Raw genomic sequence first — 20,224 nt, 5'->3', positions numbered from 1 at the left:
ATCATCATTTATTCTGTACCACAACATATAGAGTTGTACTTGCCATTACATTTATTTTGGCTCCTGGAAATGTGCACACTTTGTTTTATAAATATGATAGATTTTCTATAGCAGTTTAGATTGTTGTTCTTCAAATTTCTGAGAGACATTGATTTGTTTCTCCAGCTACTTATGCTGCTGCTACCTGCTGCTGCTCTTTCAATTTTGATATTGTGATATTTTGATATGTGTGATGATGATGATGTTGTGATATTGTGATATTTTGATATGTGTGATGATGATGATGAACAGTAATGCAGTGTTTTCATATATCAGTTTGAAGGCACTCCAGTTAACCTTGTGGACTTCAGAGCACTTAGAACTTCAGAGTTGAGCTTTAAACAAAAAAACTGTTTTATACCTTAATTATCAATACAAACATCACAAAAGCATGTCAGAGCATCATGCCACAATTATTTTGTGGTTGACTGACAGTTTTTTCTCTTCTTATTCTCCCTATTTCTAGCAGCAAGTGCTGTGTTCTCTCCCCTCATTTCTGTTTTATATATTCTGGGAAGAAGGACCATAGTTATTTCTTTTTGTAATGTACTTTGTACTGCCTCATGTGTGATAGGTAGCAGTCCTGTGAATTCTTTCAGAACCAGAGGAAAGCTAATTGAAGGTCTGAGCTAGTGGATCCAAAGGAAAGCTAATGGAAGCTAATGAAGTGTTGAGGCCTGAGTTTTTGTTGGTATAGCTCACACTTCAGCTAACTATAATATTTTAACAATGAAGAACTCTTTCTGCAGTTGATCCCAGCCAACTTAAAAGACATAGTTCAATATTAAAACACACTGGTGTCCATATAACATTAATTTAAAGGTTTGTTAACGAACATTATATCCAGTTACTGGTTACTCTGCTTCGTGTTTGGCGTGTGAAAAGGGACTGGCAGAACTAGTAGTCAGTTTTTTAAGGTTTGAATTTTATTTAATTTATTTATTTATTGTAGAAAAATAATAGTATATGGCTTTCATGATTCTAACTATCAAATGCTTCTTTTACATAATTTTCTTTTCTTTTTTTAAGTCTTTCCTTGGTGGTCTAAATTGGGCATTTATAGGAGTGGACGAAGCTCATCGTTTAAAAAATGATGATTCCCTTCTATACAAGACACTAATAGACTTTAAGTCAAACCATCGTCTTCTTATCACTGGAACTCCTCTGCAAAACTCCCTCAAAGAGCTCTGGTCTTTGCTGCACTTCATCATGCCAGAAAAGTAAATAAGATCTTTCATACTCTTGTTAACATAGTTATAGTATTCTTAAACAGAAAATTTCACAGTGAAAAATACTTTAAAATATCATATAATATTTAAACATGTAGCAGATGCACTTATTTTTCATGCCACGTCTGACAAATAGTTTAAAACTTTTCTGCTTTAGAAAACCATTAAAATAAATGGATTGGTACTGAAAACTAAATGCCTTTATATGGGTTACAACCCTGACAGTATGCCTCGCCTTGTTTTGGAGGATAGTCTCTGTACAGTTAATTCTCAACATCCTTTCAATCATTGTCTTTGAGACAGCTAATAAGGTTATCAGTTAATGTCATTTATGTTTGCATAGCAAATGCCTCTCTGTCACATATTTTTGCCCATAAAATACAATGGGAAATACAATGTCATTGGTTCCTATAAAGAAGTCCGTATTGATTCAGAACCAGTGATGCTGTATGGCCCATTGCACTAAACTAAACGCTATTGAAAATCATTAGCTAAAAGCTGCCCCCAAAACTACATTTACATAAAATGCAATGAACAGTAATGAAAAAATGAACAGTAATTTGGTTTTCACTGTGCTGTTAATATATTTGCATTTCTCTCAGAGCTGGTTGGGAGTTTTTCATTGAAATGGTTTTCTCCTGGAAAATGCAGTTTCTGCAAACTCAGACTTTTCTTCCGTGAAAAATTCAGTTTTGCTGAAAAATTTTGATGTTCTTTTGGAAAAATCTAAATGAAATATTTCATTTTTGGTCATCTTAACCCAAATTGGATTAATCAATGTTTTGTTGAACTGATCTGAACCCAAACGAAACTGCATTTCCCTTTTAGTGCATTGCTTAATAGGAGTTGTAGTTCTGACCCCCATTCTTAACTATGGGTTGGGCTCCTCAGAGGATTTACGTCTCCCATAATGCAGTGTGGATTTGCCTCTGAGCTACATGGTGCATTATGGGAGAAATGTGACTGGATGAAGTACAGGAAATATAGTGTGGGCCAGGGAACCTGACCCATAGGGGAAGCTAGGAGCACCAGGCTCTCGTATGACAGTTCCTATGAGGCAGTGTACCACTATGAGCAAATGTAGTTTATTTATTGAACTAACTCAAAATGAAGCATTTTCGGTCAGTTCAATAAACCAAAATGAAACATTTTAGTTTCCGGAATATCAAAATGTTTCATTTCTTGATCAAATATGTCAAAAAGAAATGTTTGTGTTTTCTGATCAGAATTCCCTTTCCACAAAAATTTTTGAAATTTCAATTTTTCATCCTAATTCAGGATTAAAACAAATGTTGAAAAGTTGACATCTTTTTATTGGTGGATATCATAAGTGGTGGGTATAATAGGCCAGGGGAGGCTAAGCCTCCCCTGAGGTGCAGCCGCCAACGCCTGCCTTTCAGAGCATGGATGCCTTGGGCATCTGCACTCCGCTTCTTCAGGGTAGCTTTCAGCGCTCAGGCTAGCCTCCCCAAATGAGAGGCATGCGCCACACATGGATGATGATCTGAATTTTGCTCCAATCTACTCTTAGTTTGGTTAATGGCTAGTCATTTTCTTTTCTCCATATATTGACTTTCTAGTCCACATTCCTTTCAGGTCATCCACAGTGCATCAATGCTTCATTTTTCAAACACTGCAGAGGAATAGAAAAACTTGATACCACTAAAATCTTTTATATTACCTTAAGGTTTTCTTCCTGGGAAGATTTTGAAGAGGAGCATGGCAAAGGGAGAGAATTTGGCTATGCAAGTCTTCACAGAGAACTTGAGCCATTTCTGTTACGGAGGGTTAAGAAAGATGTAGAAAAATCTCTACCTGCCAAGGTTGAACAGATTTTGAGAATGGAGATGAGTGCATTGCAGAAGCAATATTACAAGTAAGTGGGCTACCTTGAAATAGACAAAAAAACCCAACAAAAAACCAACAAAAAAACAAACACATCCACCTCCTATATAAGTGTGATTGTCATATTTTATTGAGTCTTTGCATGATGCTAATTGCTAAACAGATATTTTTCAGCTTGTAATAAAGACTTGTAAAAATTGCTTCGGTAAAATCCTGGCCTAATTCAAGCCTATGTGATTTTTGTCATTGGCTTGAATGGATCCTGGATTTCACTTTTAGTATATGCTCTCTGCTTTTAAGATTTGTTTTAGTGTAATTCATATTAATTTAATTCCTTTCAATCAGCTTGTCTTATATGGGATACTTGTGAGTTTTATGTTTGGAGCTTCATTCTTTTCCTGCAGTTACTGCATATTTTAATAGCTGCCTGCCACCTTTCGTCTCCTCTTTGCTCCTTCTCTCCACCCCCCAAAAAAAATCTGGTTAAGAATTACACTACATATTCTATATCATAGGTGGATTTTAACCAGGAATTACAAAGCCCTGAGTAAAGGTTCAAAGGGCAGTACCTCAGGCTTTTTGAACATCATGATGGAACTCAAGAAGTGTTGTAACCATTGCTACCTCATTAAACCACCAGATGATAATGAATTCTATAATAAACAAGAGGCCTTACAGGTAAAAAACACTTTTTTTTTAATGAAATTATTCTCTTAGTTTTATTTCTGAAATATGCATGCAAGTGGTTTATACAGCATTTATCAACTGTCTTATTGAAGTATACTGTGTAAAGTGAAGACCTGAACTTCTGATGTGCATTCTGTATTATAGATATGTATTGAATAGATTTTGTGTCGTAGTTACTAGTGTGATCCATCCTTTATTTCTGAATAAAAATAGAGCTGATTTGATTAAATTAAAAAGGAAGTAGTCTACTGGGTTGAGAATTTGGGACTGTATTTTGAACCAAAGCAAAACTTGACAGATTTTAAATCAATCTGAAATAGAACAAATTAAAAGGCCAAGATGCCTCTGTAATGATTGCTTTCTAATGCTGTATAAGTATAAACCTATGCGAATTTGTAGCCAAGTAGACTATAGAATAACTGATGACAAATATAGCATTCTAAACAATTAATACAGTACACCCTTGCTATAACGAACCCCTGCGGATCCAAGCCATTTGGTTGTTCTAGCCAGGGGTTCATTAAAGGGAAAGTGTCCTACCGTGCGGATGAGGGTTGTGGCCGACACCTCAAGCCGCACAGCAGAGCTGACAGGCTGTCTCTGAGACAGATAGCTCCACCGGCTGCAGGACCTCCGGAGCACTCTGCCATGAGTCCGGAGGAATTTTCTGCCGCAGCCCCAGGGCCGGAGGAGCTGTCACCCCCATGCTTGCAGTCCCAGAGCCAGAGGAGTTCTCAGTCCCACAAAGCAGCCCTGGGGCTTGAGGTGGGATCCATGGACCCGGTTCGCTATAGCCCAAGGTTTGCTATTGTGAAGGGCGTTATAGTAAGGGTGTACTGTAGTGACAGAAGTGTGGGCCTTTTTTGTATGTTTCTGAAGATCAGAGAGGAAAAATTATTCATTGGATCTTTTCTCATTTTAAATATTTTTTGCAGAAGTACTGAATTTTGCAGTGACAGCCCATGATTTCAACCCAATCTGCATTTTAAAGTAGTTCTTAAGAAGGCTGAAAGATAGTTATCTTAAAATTAGGCATATTGAGTGTAAATCATACATAAATCATGGGCCATATTTGTCAGAAATACTTCTTCATTCATCATTTTAATAGATGCATATTCAAAGTGATAGCTTCCCTGCTCCAATTTAATAAGATAATGAGTTAGCATTAGTGAAAAACTGTAAATGATGTGTAATTTCCATCTTAATTTTACCGTAGGATATTTCTTGTGCCCTGATGATACAAACACTTGTACTTGTGCTTAAGTGTTTGCAGCTGAGTAGTCCCATTGATTTCAGTGAAGCTGCTCACATGCTTACAGTTAAGCATGTATGTAATTTTTTACAGGATTAAGACCTTAGTTAATCATACCAATGTGTAAAGTGCCATGCACCTATTGCACTATATAAATATTAATTTCTAATGAATGCATGTCTACTACGTACAGAAGAGAATGGTGGTTAACTCAATGTGCTGCTGTACCTAGGGGACAACACACTTTTTGCAGGAACTCTGCAATACCCAACATTCCTTCAGGCTAGAAAACTAAAAATTAAACAAATCCAACTAATTATAGTGCAATTTTTTAAATTTTTTTGTAGAGGGAAGGAAAGGATTGGATGTGAGGAGAGAGGGGAAAGAGAAAGTGTAAGAGGAAAAATACTATATTGTTTTACTTTTAAGCCACTCACTTTTATATTGTTTCCAGTTTCCCAGTGATATTGTTTCACTTTTAAGGCATTACATTGTTTTACTTCTGTTTTACCTTTAAGGCACTCAGATACCATAGTGATGTTCCTGGTATAAAATATCCAGATAACCTCCCCACTACCTGAACATCACCTAGGGTAGTAACATATTTGTATAGCAACTGTATTTAGTTACAAAGGTAACTCTGTATAGTCAAGATCTTTTGTTTTCGGTTTTTGTTTTGTTTAAAATCTCCCAGGAAAAATATCAGTATTTATTACAAAAAATTAAAAACTGGCAAAAATTGGTGCCAAATGTTGCTTTCCCAGTTTTCTGGATAAATAGTGGGCTTAATATTGGGGGATGGGAAGGCAAGAAAAAAGCAACAAATAGAGAAAAATAACAGTATTGAAAAGAAAAAAAGGTTAATGCTGTGGTTGTTTGTTTAATTAAGTGTATTTAGCTGCATAATACTATATTACTGTACATGCTTCTTCCTGAAAAGAGAGGAATCTTTGTACCCCCGAGGTCAGGACGGATCAGATTATCAGCGCTGCATCTCTCCTTCCTTAGTGAGGAGACAAGTCCAGAGAATTCCAGCACTACTTTTCTTTAGGACTCAAGCATTGACATATGTACACACACACCCCATTTGTGTGTATATGTGTGTATCTGACACTATGCTGCCTTACAGACAACCTCACATTTACACTTAAGTTAATATTAACATACACACATCTACCGAACGTGTAATATTGGGTTTTCTTAACATAATCAATATTTTCATGCACTTAAGCGGTCCAAAATTCAGGTGAAAATTGTTTTTAAAAAAAGAATAGCCTTTGTAAAACATGGGGATTTTTTGGTAAAAATCAGGTTTTTTTTGAAAAAAAAAATTAAAGGGGCCTTATGTGTAGTATACCAAGGTGAATGAGTTCCTTAGTTGGAAGTTCTGGTGAAGTTTTCTATTAAAATAGCATGAACATTCTTCTGACTGCTGCTACTCACTAGGACAGCCCAGCAAATTATATTTTTGGGAATGAGGAGTCATTTTAGATTAAATGTTTAAAGTATCAAGAAGTTACAAGTATATGTATGATGTGAAAGCTCTCATCAACTGCCTAACAACCATGGCTCTCACTGCACACATTTGCCTGCTTTAGGCAAGCTAAATTCATACTGTTCTTCTGTTATACTGGGGTAGAATTGAATATAATATCCTGATTATTTTGTTCATTAATGATTCAACTTTTGATTCATGCACACAGTACACTGACTACAATATAATAAAAAAAAAAATGTACTCTTCTGACCACAGAATATTACAAAATGAATCCACATAAATTAGTAAAGATTTTTATTATTCCTGCAGCATTTAATCCGTAGCAGCGGGAAACTAATCCTTCTTGACAAGCTACTGATTCGCCTAAGGGAGCGTGGCAACAGAGTTCTTATTTTCTCTCAGATGGTGAGGATGCTGGACATCCTAGCAGAATATTTGAAGTATCGTCAATTCCCCTTTCAGGTAAGAGTTTATTCTTGTTCTTGGACTGGTCTAAAGAGTCTACATTCTCTTTTAGCATTTAATGTCTTAATGTCACCTTTATTTAGCAGAAAATGCCTTGCCAAATGATCTGTACAGTTTTTTCTTAAGAAAAATTAATCAGCAGTGTTGTATACCCTTCTTGAAGACTGAACTTATGAACAGAAGACTAAGACTAGTAATATAGCCTAAAACTTATTTTGAAACTGCCTGGCTGGGTTTAGGGGGAACTTGAGGTGGGGGGTGAGATTTCAAGTTACTGTATTTTTTTATGGCTGTACTTTTGTCAATTCAGAATTCAAATTTACTGTAATTAGTGTACATTGTAAGGACTAACCTTTATATAGACTTGTATTTTAACTGGAGCGTTCAATCTTTCTAGAGACTAGATGGCTCAATAAAAGGGGAATTGAGGAAGCAAGCACTGGATCATTTTAACGCGGAAGGATCAGAGGTAGGCTACTGTGTATTTTCAGTTATGGAATTTGCTATGTCTTTTTCAATTATTTATATTTTGCTTCTTGCTATTAATAATTATGATAAAAACCATTACAGTAAAAGCCAAGATTTCAGGGCTTAAAACCAAGGAAATTTAGTATTAAAATTGAAATGTCATCCTTATCTATCTGGAATGTTTACAACTGTCAATAAATCTCCTAAGTAGAACTTATTATTGAAAACATTGACAAAACAAGTTCACTAGAGTGTTTTGGCCATATCCTAATGCCTCACACTTCTCCAGCACCTTCCATCCAAATATTTCAGAACACTTAACAAACATAAAGAGTTAAACCTCACATGTGTGGGGGGTATGACTTCTATTTCTGTGCTTTTGCAACAAGACTATGCATCTTCTTTTAACATAAAGTATGATCCTGATTACTTATGTAAAATACCTTCTTCAACCTTAAGAAAAGTATATATTTTTAGATTAGATCTGAATGATATTAGTTGGATTATCCTTTTGTTATGTAACAAAACACTATAAAATGATTCTTATAAAAATAGGATTTTTCTTACATTGAAAAGAGCTTATTTCCTTTATTGGATTTTGCTGTGTACATCATAATTCAATGTCTGTACTTGGGAAGCTGTTTCCCCTCACCTCACAAAGGAACTAACATTTTGTCTAGAAAAGTCCATTGCAATATTCTAATTTGATTTCTAGGCATGTAGCTAAAAATTCATTTGTTAAAAACAATTTGGATTATGAATTTTCTACTGTTTCACATCCGTTTGTGTATACATAAAGTGCCCATGATCATATTATTTAGGTTTAAATGAGACCTACAACTAATTTTATCCAAATGGTCACAAATACTCCGCTTCATAGTTTAACTTTTACTTATTCTTTCTGTTGGTGTCTACCTTCTAGAATTCTGGCTCCTTTTGTCATCCAACATTAGGAGATAACTTGCACCAAAAGATGAGTCATCTAAATTTAGCAAGATAGGTTCAGCTTTACCTTTTGCAGTAGGGAGTCCCCACATCCTTGGGACTTCGATCAGCATGAGAATCTACTTTAACATTTGCTAAAAAAAAATACACTTGATGTCAGTTCTTATTAGTCAATTAATTATATTGTGGTAGCAGCAGGAACAAGCTCCAGTTATGGACCTGAGATCCTACTGTACCAGGCATTGTACAAATACACAATCTAAAGATGGTTCTGCCCCGAAGAGCTTACACAATCTAAATTCATTTAAGTTCAGATTGATTTTTGGCTGGATTTTGATATTGTGTTTATGATGCATTTCTTTCTTTTTTCCTACTTGCAGGATTTCTGCTTTTTACTGTCTACGAGAGCTGGAGGGCTAGGTATAAACTTGGCATCTGCTGACACCGTAGTTATATTTGATTCTGACTGGAACCCACAGAATGATCTGCAGGCACAGGCTAGAGCTCATAGGATTGGCCAAAAGAAACAGGTATGTATTTCAGCTGTAAGACCTAAACCTGCAATGGGGTTCTGTCAGTTGCAGGATTGGAGGCCAAAGTCTGCATATATTTTTAGAGCAATAAATATTGGGTTCATAAATAACTCTCAGTATAATGACAGGTTTCAGAGTAGCAGCCGTGTTAGTCTGTATCTACAAAAAGAAAAGGAGTACTTGTGGCACCTTAGAGACTAACAAATTTATTTGAGCATAAGCTTCCGTGATGCATCCGATGAAGTGAGCTGTAGCTCACAAAAGCTTATGCTCAGATAAATTTGTTAGTCTCTAAGGTGTCTCAGTATAATGTGTTTGTATATTTTTGTGTATAATACATATAAAATCTGTGTAAGTAGGATGCTGACTTTAATAACAATAACCATGTTACTTGCTAAAGAATTTTCATTTTGTAAAATACACATTAGAACAATTAGAGAGACAAGGTGGGTGAGGTAATATCTTTTTTTTTAGATCAACTTCTGTTGATGGAGAGATGAGCTTTCCTTGTTTCTCTCGTATCTTGGGACGGACTTGGCTACAACATTGTCACACTAGTAAATTTGTAATAGTACATTCATACTGCTGTGCTCTCTACATCAAATATAATGTGAAATTTCTGCTTTGCTAGTGCTTAACTAAGCCTTATATTGACTAAAATAGGACTTGTTCATTGAACAGCTGGAACTTGCTCCTTCATGGCAATGAATACCAGATGACAGCTGCAAGTAGTATGGGGGAAACTGTGGGTCTGCCACAAGTGTAGTATGATTTAAGCATAAATTGTGCATGGATGTCATTCTAGAAGATAACTGAATCTATGTGCTTCATCACTGGAGTTTAATTAAAAGTTCTGGAATTATACTAGTTATGAAACTGCTTATGGAGAGACTTGAGTGAAAGAGCTGACTTAGTCTCTAAACTGAATTTAAATCTGGAAACACAGATCAACAACAATCAGGACATTGAAAACAAAGATTTGACATCTTTATTTTTTCTTCCCCTTTTTGCATAAGTTTTTTGTCAGTGTTCGATTAATTTAAATGTAGTTTTAATGTGTAACTTCCAAATGTTTGTCAAGTTTTTATGTTTTTGTACATAGGTTAATATTTATCGGCTAGTCACAAAGGGATCAGTAGAGGAAGATATTCTTGAAAGAGCCAAGAAGAAGATGGTGTTAGATCATTTAGTAATTCAGAGAATGGACACTACAGGGAAGACTGTACTCCACACAGGTTCCGCTCCTTCAAGGTATATTGATACACAATCCAGAAAGGGTGATATTTTTTTAATATTATTGACATCTAATTAAAATAATGTTACTTTTTTAGATGTTGAGTGAGGAAGTATCTAGTGAACTTGTATATGTAAAATTTAAAGAATTCTTAATTCTGATTCAAAATTACTTTTGCTACCTTCAAAAACTTTTTTTCATATTGTATGTTAGATGCAACTTTTTCTAACAATGCACTGAGAAGAAAACTTGCTTGAATCATGATGAAGAATTTGTCACACTAATCTAAAGTTAAGGTGTTTTCTGTAAGTAGTTGACAGTGAAATTTAGTTTCCTGTATTTTCAGCTCTACTCCTTTTAATAAGGAAGAGTTGTCGGCAATTTTAAAGTTTGGTGCTGAGGAACTTTTTAAGGAACCTGAAGGAGAAGAGCAGGAGCCACAGGTAAAAAGGGCTAACTTTCTACATATGTTGGACACATTAATCTAATCTTGTTTTCAGTCTTTTAATGGTAACAAGAAATGTTATTTTTTTCAGGAAATGGATATAGATGAAATCTTGAAGAGGGCTGAAACACGGGAAAATGAGCCAGGACCATTAACTGTAGGAGACGAGTTGCTTTCCCAGTTTAAGGTACTGCTCTCTCATTTATTTCTGTTAGCAGCAGTTTCCTTTACAATATTTGTTAATTTACAGAAATACCTGAAATATCCATCTTATCTTTATTCATATGTAACAACCGTATTAAATTAAGGAAATTCATTAAACTTTTTTTCACAAATCTCTTTTCACATGCACAAGGTGGTTGTCTCCAACATGAGGTTTTAAAAAAACCTTAAACTTGAATAATTTTGCCTGATTAGTAAGACATCAAGTAATTCACCTGCTGTCGGTTCAGTTGCAACTTTACTGTGATATCTATAAATTATTCATGTCAAGACTGTCATATACATCTAACATTATTTTAAAAGGGTGTCGGGGTAGTGTTCAGGTCTAAGCTCTTTCATACTAGTGGGAGCTGGTCGCAGCCTCAAATTTAGGTTGCTTAATACGTTCATTTTTAAAAGCTTCTTGTGGTGGTTTGTCTGGAGAAGCTATAACACCTTCATTGCTTGCAGCAGGCCTTTGAAGTTTGGCATGGAGAAAGCTCTTGGGCTAGAGAAGTATCTTGTCTTTGTCCCGTGAAATTCCACTTGGGTTTAACTGAATTATAAATGGTTAAAATAACCATTTGCCAGTCTTGGTTGCATTCCTGAGGAAAATTTTGGCAGTGTATCAAAATAATTCCTGAGGAAAAAGCTCCATCAAAATGGATATAGGCTTGAGAGAATATATCTGTAGTTTAAGGGTATGAAACATTACAGAGATTTTGTAATTATCCCCAAATCAAGCCTTAGAAGGCTAAAAAATACAGAGTCAAAGTTACACTTAAACAAAGTTCAAATATATTAAGATAAGAAATGTACAATTAGGGCACCAAAACAACCTTAACCTTGTAGTGATACCATGAAATGACCAAATGACTATGATTAAGGCTAAGATTTTTGTCATGCATATTTTTAGTAAAAGTCATGGATAGGTCACAGGCTTCCATGAATTTTTCTTAATTGCCATGACCTGTCCAATCAGTGACTTTTACTAAAAATATGCATAACAAAATGGGGAGCTGCAAGTTCCCCACGCCACCCGGTGGGGCCTGTCTCGGAGATGCAAGGTCCTCACACCAGTTGTGGCTCCAAGCTTAGGGCACCCCCACCCCCGTGTGGCTCTGGCTTGGAGCTCTGGGGCTGGCTATGGCTACCCCCGCTGCCCACAGTGATCAGGAGCTGTGGGAGGGGCTCGCAGCAGCAGAGAGCTGCAGAGCAACCCAGCAGCAGCTGGGAGCTGTGGGGCACCCTTGCCGCCCTCTGTGGCTGGAAGCTCAGGCCCCGCAGTTCCCAGCCGCCAGGGCTGGTGGGGACCCTACAGCTCCTAGGCCCTGGAGGCTCAAGTCACAGAGGTCTCTGGAAGTCATGGATTCCTTGACCTCCATGTCATAGTCGTAGTCCTAACTATGATTAAGGCATTTTAATGTTTGTACTCCATATTTTTTTCTTACCCACCACCCAGTGTCACTACAAGGCAAGGTGTTGTGTGTCATGCATGCATATGTGAAAAAAGAGTACATAACGTATACATTATACGTAGGCATAATTGGAGTGAGTTGTAAATATAAAAGTAAGCATGTGCTGTCATAAATATATGAACCATATTTTCCTAATATTATAGTTTGTGATGGTGTAGAGGTAGATTCCTATACTCTTATTGGCTCTTAAATGTGTTCTGCTTTACAAGGTGGCCAATTTTTCCAATATGGATGAAGATGACATTGGGTTGGAGCCTGAACGAAATTCAAGGAACTGGGAAGAAATCATTCCAGAGCTCCACAGGCGAAGATTAGAAGAGGAGGAAAGACAGAAGGAGCTTGAAGAAATTTATATGCTTCCAAGAATGCGAAACTGTGCAAAACAGGTATCTTTGGGTTATGACAAACTTTTCTTCCCTTCTCATTCCCCTTTTTCTTTTATTAATTACAGTGTATTTTAGATAAACTGAGAAACATTTTATTATGAATTTTGGTTACATAACTTTGTGACTTACTCCTTTTCAAAATTCCAGATCAGCTTCAATGGAAGTGAAGGGAGGCGTAGTAGGAACAGAAGATACTCTGGTTCTGATAGTGATTCTATCTCTGAAAGAAAACGACCCAAAAAACGAGGAAGACCACGCACTATTCCACGAGAGAATATTAAAGGATTTAGTGATGCAGAGATTAGGCGGTAAGATGTGGGGGGAGAAATGCTTTGTTATAGCTGTGAAATGAAATTTCATCAGATTATAGTTTAAAACTATGGAACAAAGTCAATTTTAACTGAATTTGGATTAAGAATTTTTATTCTAGGCATTTGGGTATTTTCCTTTAAGTACTTATATGGTGCTGACATAATGGACTTTTAATACGTACACAGTGAGATCCCATTTTAATATGGTATACTAAAGTTGAGTGTGATGCCTGATTGACTTGTTTCATAGTATGTACAGCTCCTAATCCCTGCATTCCCCCGATACTGCACTTTCAAAAACCAGTTGTTACAATGGTGAGAAATTTTTATAAAAGATGTATGAGTAGGCTAAATATTTTCTTTTTCATAGTTATTTATAAACCAGAGGTGGAGAAAGAGCCTGCACTTCTTTGCAGGGAGACCTACAAGAAGTTGAGTGGGTTTTGTTTTGAATTTCTCACCATTTGTAATTGAATTCCTGTGACATGATGCTTTAAGTTTTTAAAACCATAAGAAATCACTTAAGCTAAGTGATCTTTTGATGTAAACTACATGACATGATCACGTCAGATAGTTGGTTCGGGAAACAATGTTTGGCATGAGGGAGAATAATAATTACTTTTTTTAATCTTACCTTTTCAAAATGCTGATTTGTTTCTATAATTTAAGTATTTAAATTTATCTCCATTAAAACGATTGTAACACTTGAATATTTTGGGTTATAAACATAACTTTAAGATCCTCATTCTCTCTCCATTTCATCTAGCGACGTTAATGGATTGCTGCTTTTTTTTCAAGGGTGCTTTTGTGACTACAGTAGTAACTCGGATTCTGATCATGTGCGAAAAGGAAATTGAGCTGCTTTGCTTCCCTTCTTTATCCCGGATGTTTCATATTTCTTAATAACCTACCATCCACATGTGATTCTTTTAATTGCAATAATATTCCTTCTCCTTTCTGCCATGTATCTTAAATCCTAATTGAAATAATCTGTCTTGAATCATTACCCCTTCTTAACTAAACAAGAGATAATATCTCTGAATTCACTATTTACTGTAAATCCACATTTGATCTTACGACTAAACTCATCTAGTTGCTTTGAATATCTGTTGTCTTGTGAAACTAATAAAGTAATTTCTGAAATAAATTGTAGCTTCTATTGTTTTATTTATATTATCTAGTAAACTTAATGAAGCACTTGTTTTTAAATGTGGATTATCTTGATTCATTAAACTATCCTAGTGATTTTTCTTTTTAGCATTATCCATATCACTTGGTTTTTATATTGCAATAAGCATATTATTCACTGTAGTTTTTAAACCGTGATTAGTTAATCTTACACTTAAACAGTGCAATTATTTTCTGTTATTAGGTTTATCAAGAGTTACAAGAAATTTGGTGGCCCTCTGGAAAGGTAAACCTATTTGATTATAGTTATGTAACAATTTGGAATTTTATAAGATTAAACATCAAAACAATATACCAAGAGTCCATATCTTGAAAAGAGAACACTGTGCTAGTCTGTTACCTTAATAATAGTATTAAATTATCTTCATATTCTTTATTTTTCTTCTTTTATATATATATATATACTGAATGCCAAAAGGACACCTCAAGTCATTTAATCTGACCCTTTGCATTTTGCAGGACTCTTCAATATGTCCTTCAGAGTCCTGTCTTAACTAGCACAGTGTTAAGTCATCTTCAGTGATGGCTATTCATCCACCTCATTTTGTAAGCTATCATAAAGCCTGTTCAATGCCTATTGAAGTGTGTGAAAAGACTCACAATGGTCAGGCCCCAGTTGCCCAGTTAGTGTTACTGTTAAGTATGTTTTTCTAATGTCAGTACTCCTTTTTCTTCTTAAACTGTGTTACTCCGCGTTATGTGAGCAATTTGTCTTTCTTTCTGTCTTTCTTTCTATAAACTGTGGGGTCATGTTACCAACAATTGTCAGTGGGGGTGTGTCTGTCTCAAACACCCACCATGTACACACTCCAATACTGTATAAGTAAAATTAGCTCCCTTATTTTTCCTGTTTGTCTTGTTTTCTGGTCTTTAGATCACTTTTACTGACATTTTTACAGTTTCTCTAGTTTTTCTATAGCATTTCTAAACTATATGGATTAGAACTTCACACAACATATCAGATGTGCATGCGTAGGATGAATGAGGACTGACATTACCTCTTTAGTTTCGTATTTTGAAGGAGTCCTTCACAAAGTGTCAAAACTTCAGAGGTGTAAGAAGAACTTGTGTTTTATTACAGGCTAGATGCTATAGCTAGAGATGCTGAATTAGTTGATAAATCTGAGACAGACCTTAGGCGCTTGGGGGAACTGGTACACAATGGATGCATTAAGGCTTTAAAGGACAATTCCTCTGGACAAGAAAGAGCAGGTACAGTATGTTTGAGCAAAACAAAATGGAATAAAAAGGACTTATCAAGAATAAGTTTTATTAAGTTGTTAAGTGTGATATCAGAGTTATTAATCTGATTCTAACTATTGCAGATACACTAAAAACATCAAATAGGTGGATTGTGAAATCAATACCAGTGTGTGTAAGGTTTTTTTCTGGGTGAATTATAAGGGTAGACAGTTCATTTTCACTTTATTCAAAAGTTTAAATTAAATCTGGGTATCAGTAATTGACAATACTTGAGATTCTGGGGGTTGACTGGAGTTTTGTTTTAACCAAAATTAATTTGAGTAGATGAATAAAATGTTAAGGTGCACCGCTGCATGGTGGACATATAAGATCAGAATCTGGCTTATTTTTTCTTTAAACTTGCCAGTTGATAAAATACACTTAACATTTATCCATTTTATGTACAATATATTTTACATTGTTATGGTTCTTAATTCAAGGGGGCAGACTTGGAAAAGTTAAAGGCCCAACATTCCGAATATCAGGAGTACAAGTGAATGCAAAGCTAGTCATCTCTCATGAGGAAGAGTTGGCACCATTGCACAAGTCTATTCCTTCAGATCCAGAAGAAAGGAAACAGTGAGTAGTAGTAATTGTTTTTAATATGAAAAATAAGCTATTTTCTGTTAACTTATTACATTAAATGCCTTTATATACTGACCTATGCAAACATTTTTAGCACCCAGGCCCGATTAAAGCAATCTGGATTTTAGGCATACCAGGACCTGAGGGGAGCTCCCCTGTGGTTCCTTCTCCTCCATTTAAAATGGTGGTGGAGAGTTCCCTTCTTTTCCCTTCCAGGAGTGACAACAGGGGGCCCCTCTCTTTCCCTCCTCCCTCTCCCATCACTGAAGAAGCATGGGATATGGCAGTACTTACCCTGGTTACTGGAATGTATCTAGTTGGATGGCTGAGATGGGCACTTATCTCTAGCCATATGCTGACGCTTCTGCTCTGGTGGTAATGGCCGGGCCTCCCAAAGTGTGTGGCTTTTGTGTTAACTCACTGAGATTCACAACTCTTATAGCTAAAGTTTTAGACTGTCTGTAGACACTGCATTGGCTATACTTAAGTCACATTTTCAAGCTTTTTTTCGCAGCTATGTTGAGTTAGAAACTTTTTAAAATGAGTGCTGAGACTGTAATGAGTAACATGACTTCAGGAATGATGGTCCCAGACATGGGCCTTATCATGCCTCTTTAGTAATCTTGGCCTGTTTAGCGCAAAGATCACAGCATTAATTTAATTAAACGAAATTGTTGTGAAATGTTTTTGAAAACCTTAGAAAATACATCTGAGTTACCTTCTCAGCGAGTCTTCTCCAACCTCTTTAGTTTTCAGAAATAAAAATATGTGTCTTTCTGATTTCTTCCCTCTAGATATGCCATTCCATGTCACACTAAGGCAGCTCATTTTGATATAGATTGGGGCAAAGAGGATGACTCCAATCTTTTAATAGGCATCTATGAATATGGGTATGGTAGTTGGGAAATGATAAAAATGGATCCTGACCTCAGCTTGACACACAAGGTATGTCCTGTCATCCAGCTGGTGAGCATATTTTAAATTCATTTTGCTTAGTTGGTAAGGAAGAGCCATTGAAACTGTTTATTTTATGGTCATTTGAAATCTCACAAAAAGTATACGTCAACTCTGCTTTATTGGAACCCTTCTTGTGGTTGACTGGTAGATGTCATGGCCATCTTTACCCCATTGTGCCATGTCCTGGTACAATGTTTATCTTTCTTTTTCAGTCCATTAGCACTCTCCTCTCCTATTACCTCTCATCCCCTCTCTTTTTTGGCTATTTGCATTCATTTTTACTCTTGTTTTTTGCTCCCCATCCCTGTTTGCTCACCTGACTCATTTCCCCCACTCACTAGAAGCAAGTATGCTATTTGAGGTGGAAGTTCCATCCATTGATGTCCATGTGGTGCAGGAGCCTAGCTTCTCCTAGCTGAATTATGTGTTACGAGAGCAGAAACACAAAACCAGGGCTGGTAACTCTTGTGTCGTTGAATTGCTTTTGAGGCTCTCGAATTAGTGTACTGTGACAAAGCTCCTCCTCTATCTTGGTGGGTCTTTCGCTTATTGGCGGATTTGCTCGCCTCAGAGATTCACAGCTGCCCTCGGTTTGGCGTTTTTGTGAACCCACAGTCCAGGTGAACTCCTCCTGTGTCTGATCAGGAGTTGGGAGGTTTGGGTGGAACCTGGGCCTGCTCTCTACTCCGGGTTCCAGCCCAGGGCCCTGTGGAATGCCCTGTCTAGAGTGCCTCCTGGAACAGCTGTGTGACAGCTACAACTCCGTGGGCTACTTCCCCATGGCCTCCTCCCAACACCTTCCTTATCCTCACCATAGGACCTTCCTCCTGGTGTCTGATAATGCTTGTACTCCTCAGTCCTCCAGCAGTACGCCTTCTCACTCTCAGCTCCTAGTGCCTCTTGCTCCCAACTCCTCAGACACAACACCACAAACTGAAGTGAGCGCCTTTTTAAACCCAGGTGCCCTGATTAGCCTGCCTGTCTTACTTGATTCTGGCAGCTTCTTGATTGGCTGCAGGTGTTCTAATCAGCCTGTCTGCCTTAATTGTTTCCAGAAAGTTCCTGATTGTTCTGGAACCTTCCCCTGTTACCTTACCCAGGGAAAAGGGACCTGCTTAACCTCGGGCTAATATATCTGCCTTGTATCACTCTCCTGTAGCCATCTGGCCTGACCCTGTCACAGTACATAGTGGGAAGGAGCAAAAAGTTGAAGGTGGGTTTCAAGATGTTTTCCACTCCTTCAGGCACACTAGCACATTTACAGCGTAGCGTCAGAGTGGATCCAGAATCATGCGGCTTTTTGCCACCTCTAGTGCTCTTCTCCTCTGTATTTCTGCTATTCCAGCCTGCTGCAGCTTTTCCACTCTGGCATCTTCCAAATTGGAAATACTGTTATTCATACTTGATGTTTTTTATTCTCCTCTCAGATTCTACCAGATGATCCAGATAAGAAACCCCAGGCCAAGCAGTTGCAGACCCGAGCAGACTACCTCATTAAATTACTCAATAAAGATCTTGCAAGGAAGGAAGCACAAAGACTTTCTGGTGCGGTAAGTGAAATTTCAGATCTTTAACAATATGATAAAGTAGTAATCTGCTTGTTAGCAGATCCTCACCCTTGCTCTCGCCAGTTGTTCGTCACACTGATGACCATTTAATCAGAGTGTGTCTGGCTAGCTCAAATAATGATTTATAAAATCAGATTACGTAGGGTTTTTGTCTTTAGTTTGTATGTGCTCTTTATTGTCAGGCTGGATCCCTTTCCTATTTCTGGTCTAACGAGGTAACTTGTATATCTCAATACCATTTAATAAAATCAACTTCTATCTAATATAGAAATAAATCTTTCTGAATGGCTCATGGCAATGAGGCATTTCAGTTGACAGAACTAAGATGATGTTTTTGTATTCAGGGAAACTCAAAGAGGAGGAAGACAAGAGCTAAGAAGAATAAAGTGGTAAAACTCGCAAAAGTTAAAGAGGAGATAAAAAGTGATTCTTCTCCACTGCTCTCAGAAAAATCTGATGAAGAGGAGGATAACAAGGTGGGTATTTTTGAAATGTTGTCTGTTAGTTCATTTTGTTCCATCTCACTTAAATATTGCTTTTACACAAAATAGTTAGAATGGCATTCTCCTAGCAAAGCATGTTTAACCTTTGAGTTGTTCATATTTTCTGTGATAACTCTTGTTAATCTTATGTTAGTTAAACATTATGGAGGAGGATTAATCCCTTTTAGTTTAATAATAAATAGGGTCCTACCAAATTCACGTCCATGATAAACGCATTATGGACCATGAAATCTGGTCTCCCCCTGTGAAATCTGGTCTTTTGTATGCTTTTACCCTAAACTATACAGATTTCACAGGGGAGACCAGCGTTTCTCAAATTGGGGGTCCTGACCCAAAAGTGAGTTTCAGGTGGGTTGCAGTATTGCCACCATTACTTCTGCGCTGCCTTCAGAGCTGGGTGGCCAGAGAGCAGCAGCTGATGGCCGGGCGTCCAGTTCTGAAGGCAGCGCCCTGCCAGCAGCAGTGCAGAAGGAAGGGTGGCAATACCATACCAAGCCACTCTTCCTTCTGCGCTGCTGTATTCAGAGCTGGGTGGTCAGAGAGCGGCAGCTGCTGACTGAGGGCCCAGCTCTGCAGGCAGTAGTGGAGAAGTAAGGGTGGCAATGCCATACCAGGCCATCCTTACTTCTGCGCTGCTGCTGGTAGCAGCTCTGCCTTCAGAGCTGGGCTCCTGGCCAGAAGCCGCCGCTCTCCAGCTGCCCAGCTCTGAGGGCAGCGCTGCCACCAGCAGCACAGAAGTAAGGGTAGCAGTACCGCAGCCCTCCCTACAATAACTTTGTAGTCCCTGCCCCCCCCCCCACCCCCTTTTCCTTTTCGGGTCAGGGCCCCTACAATTACAACACTGTGAAATACCAGATTTAAATAGCTGAAATCATGAAATTTACAATTTTTAAAACCCTATGACTATGAAACTGACCGTGAATTTGGTAGGGCCCTAATTATAAAGAAAACTGCAGCTATGGCAGTATTCTAAATTCTTACATAATAAAGTGTGGGATTCTGAATTCTTACGTAATAGTGTGATTATAGTCTGGAAAATGACATTTTGTGATTTCATAGGTTTCCCACCCATGACTTCAAATTTGCTAGAAATACTAATCCAGCATTGGAGCTATAGATAAAGCTGTACTGCTTTGTGCCTAGGGCATCATTACTAGCTGTACTG

The 20,224-nt window shown here is 37.3% G+C and overlaps 1 protein-coding gene across 2 annotated transcripts in view; it reads left to right on the top strand.

The window, feature by feature from the left end:
• CHD1 (chromodomain helicase DNA binding protein 1) overlaps positions 1-20,224 on the top strand; it is an 83,723-nt gene that overhangs the window by 51,294 nt on the left and 12,205 nt on the right. For both annotated transcript variants that reach the window (XM_048849671.2, XM_048849670.2), the window contains 17 exons: positions 1,069-1,259; positions 2,956-3,144; positions 3,629-3,791; positions 6,860-7,012; positions 7,413-7,484; positions 8,809-8,958; positions 10,064-10,212; positions 10,542-10,638; positions 10,732-10,827; positions 12,529-12,705; positions 12,853-13,013; positions 14,389-14,430; positions 15,286-15,416; positions 15,887-16,025; positions 16,826-16,976; positions 18,416-18,538; positions 18,901-19,032. In XM_048849671.2, coding sequence (XP_048705628.1) covers positions 1,069-1,259; positions 2,956-3,144; positions 3,629-3,791; positions 6,860-7,012; positions 7,413-7,484; positions 8,809-8,958; positions 10,064-10,212; positions 10,542-10,638; positions 10,732-10,827; positions 12,529-12,705; positions 12,853-13,013; positions 14,389-14,430; positions 15,286-15,416; positions 15,887-16,025; positions 16,826-16,976; positions 18,416-18,538; positions 18,901-19,032 — 2,316 coding nt within the window. The remainder of the gene's footprint in view (positions 1-1,068; positions 1,260-2,955; positions 3,145-3,628; positions 3,792-6,859; positions 7,013-7,412; positions 7,485-8,808; positions 8,959-10,063; positions 10,213-10,541; positions 10,639-10,731; positions 10,828-12,528; positions 12,706-12,852; positions 13,014-14,388; positions 14,431-15,285; positions 15,417-15,886; positions 16,026-16,825; positions 16,977-18,415; positions 18,539-18,900; positions 19,033-20,224) is intronic.

This window comes from Caretta caretta, chromosome 5 (assembly GCF_965140235.1).
Source record: "Caretta caretta isolate rCarCar2 chromosome 5, rCarCar1.hap1, whole genome shotgun sequence".
NCBI classification, from domain to species: Eukaryota; Metazoa; Chordata; order Testudines; family Cheloniidae; genus Caretta; species Caretta caretta.
This window is presented reverse-complemented; position numbering and strand designations above follow the sequence as displayed.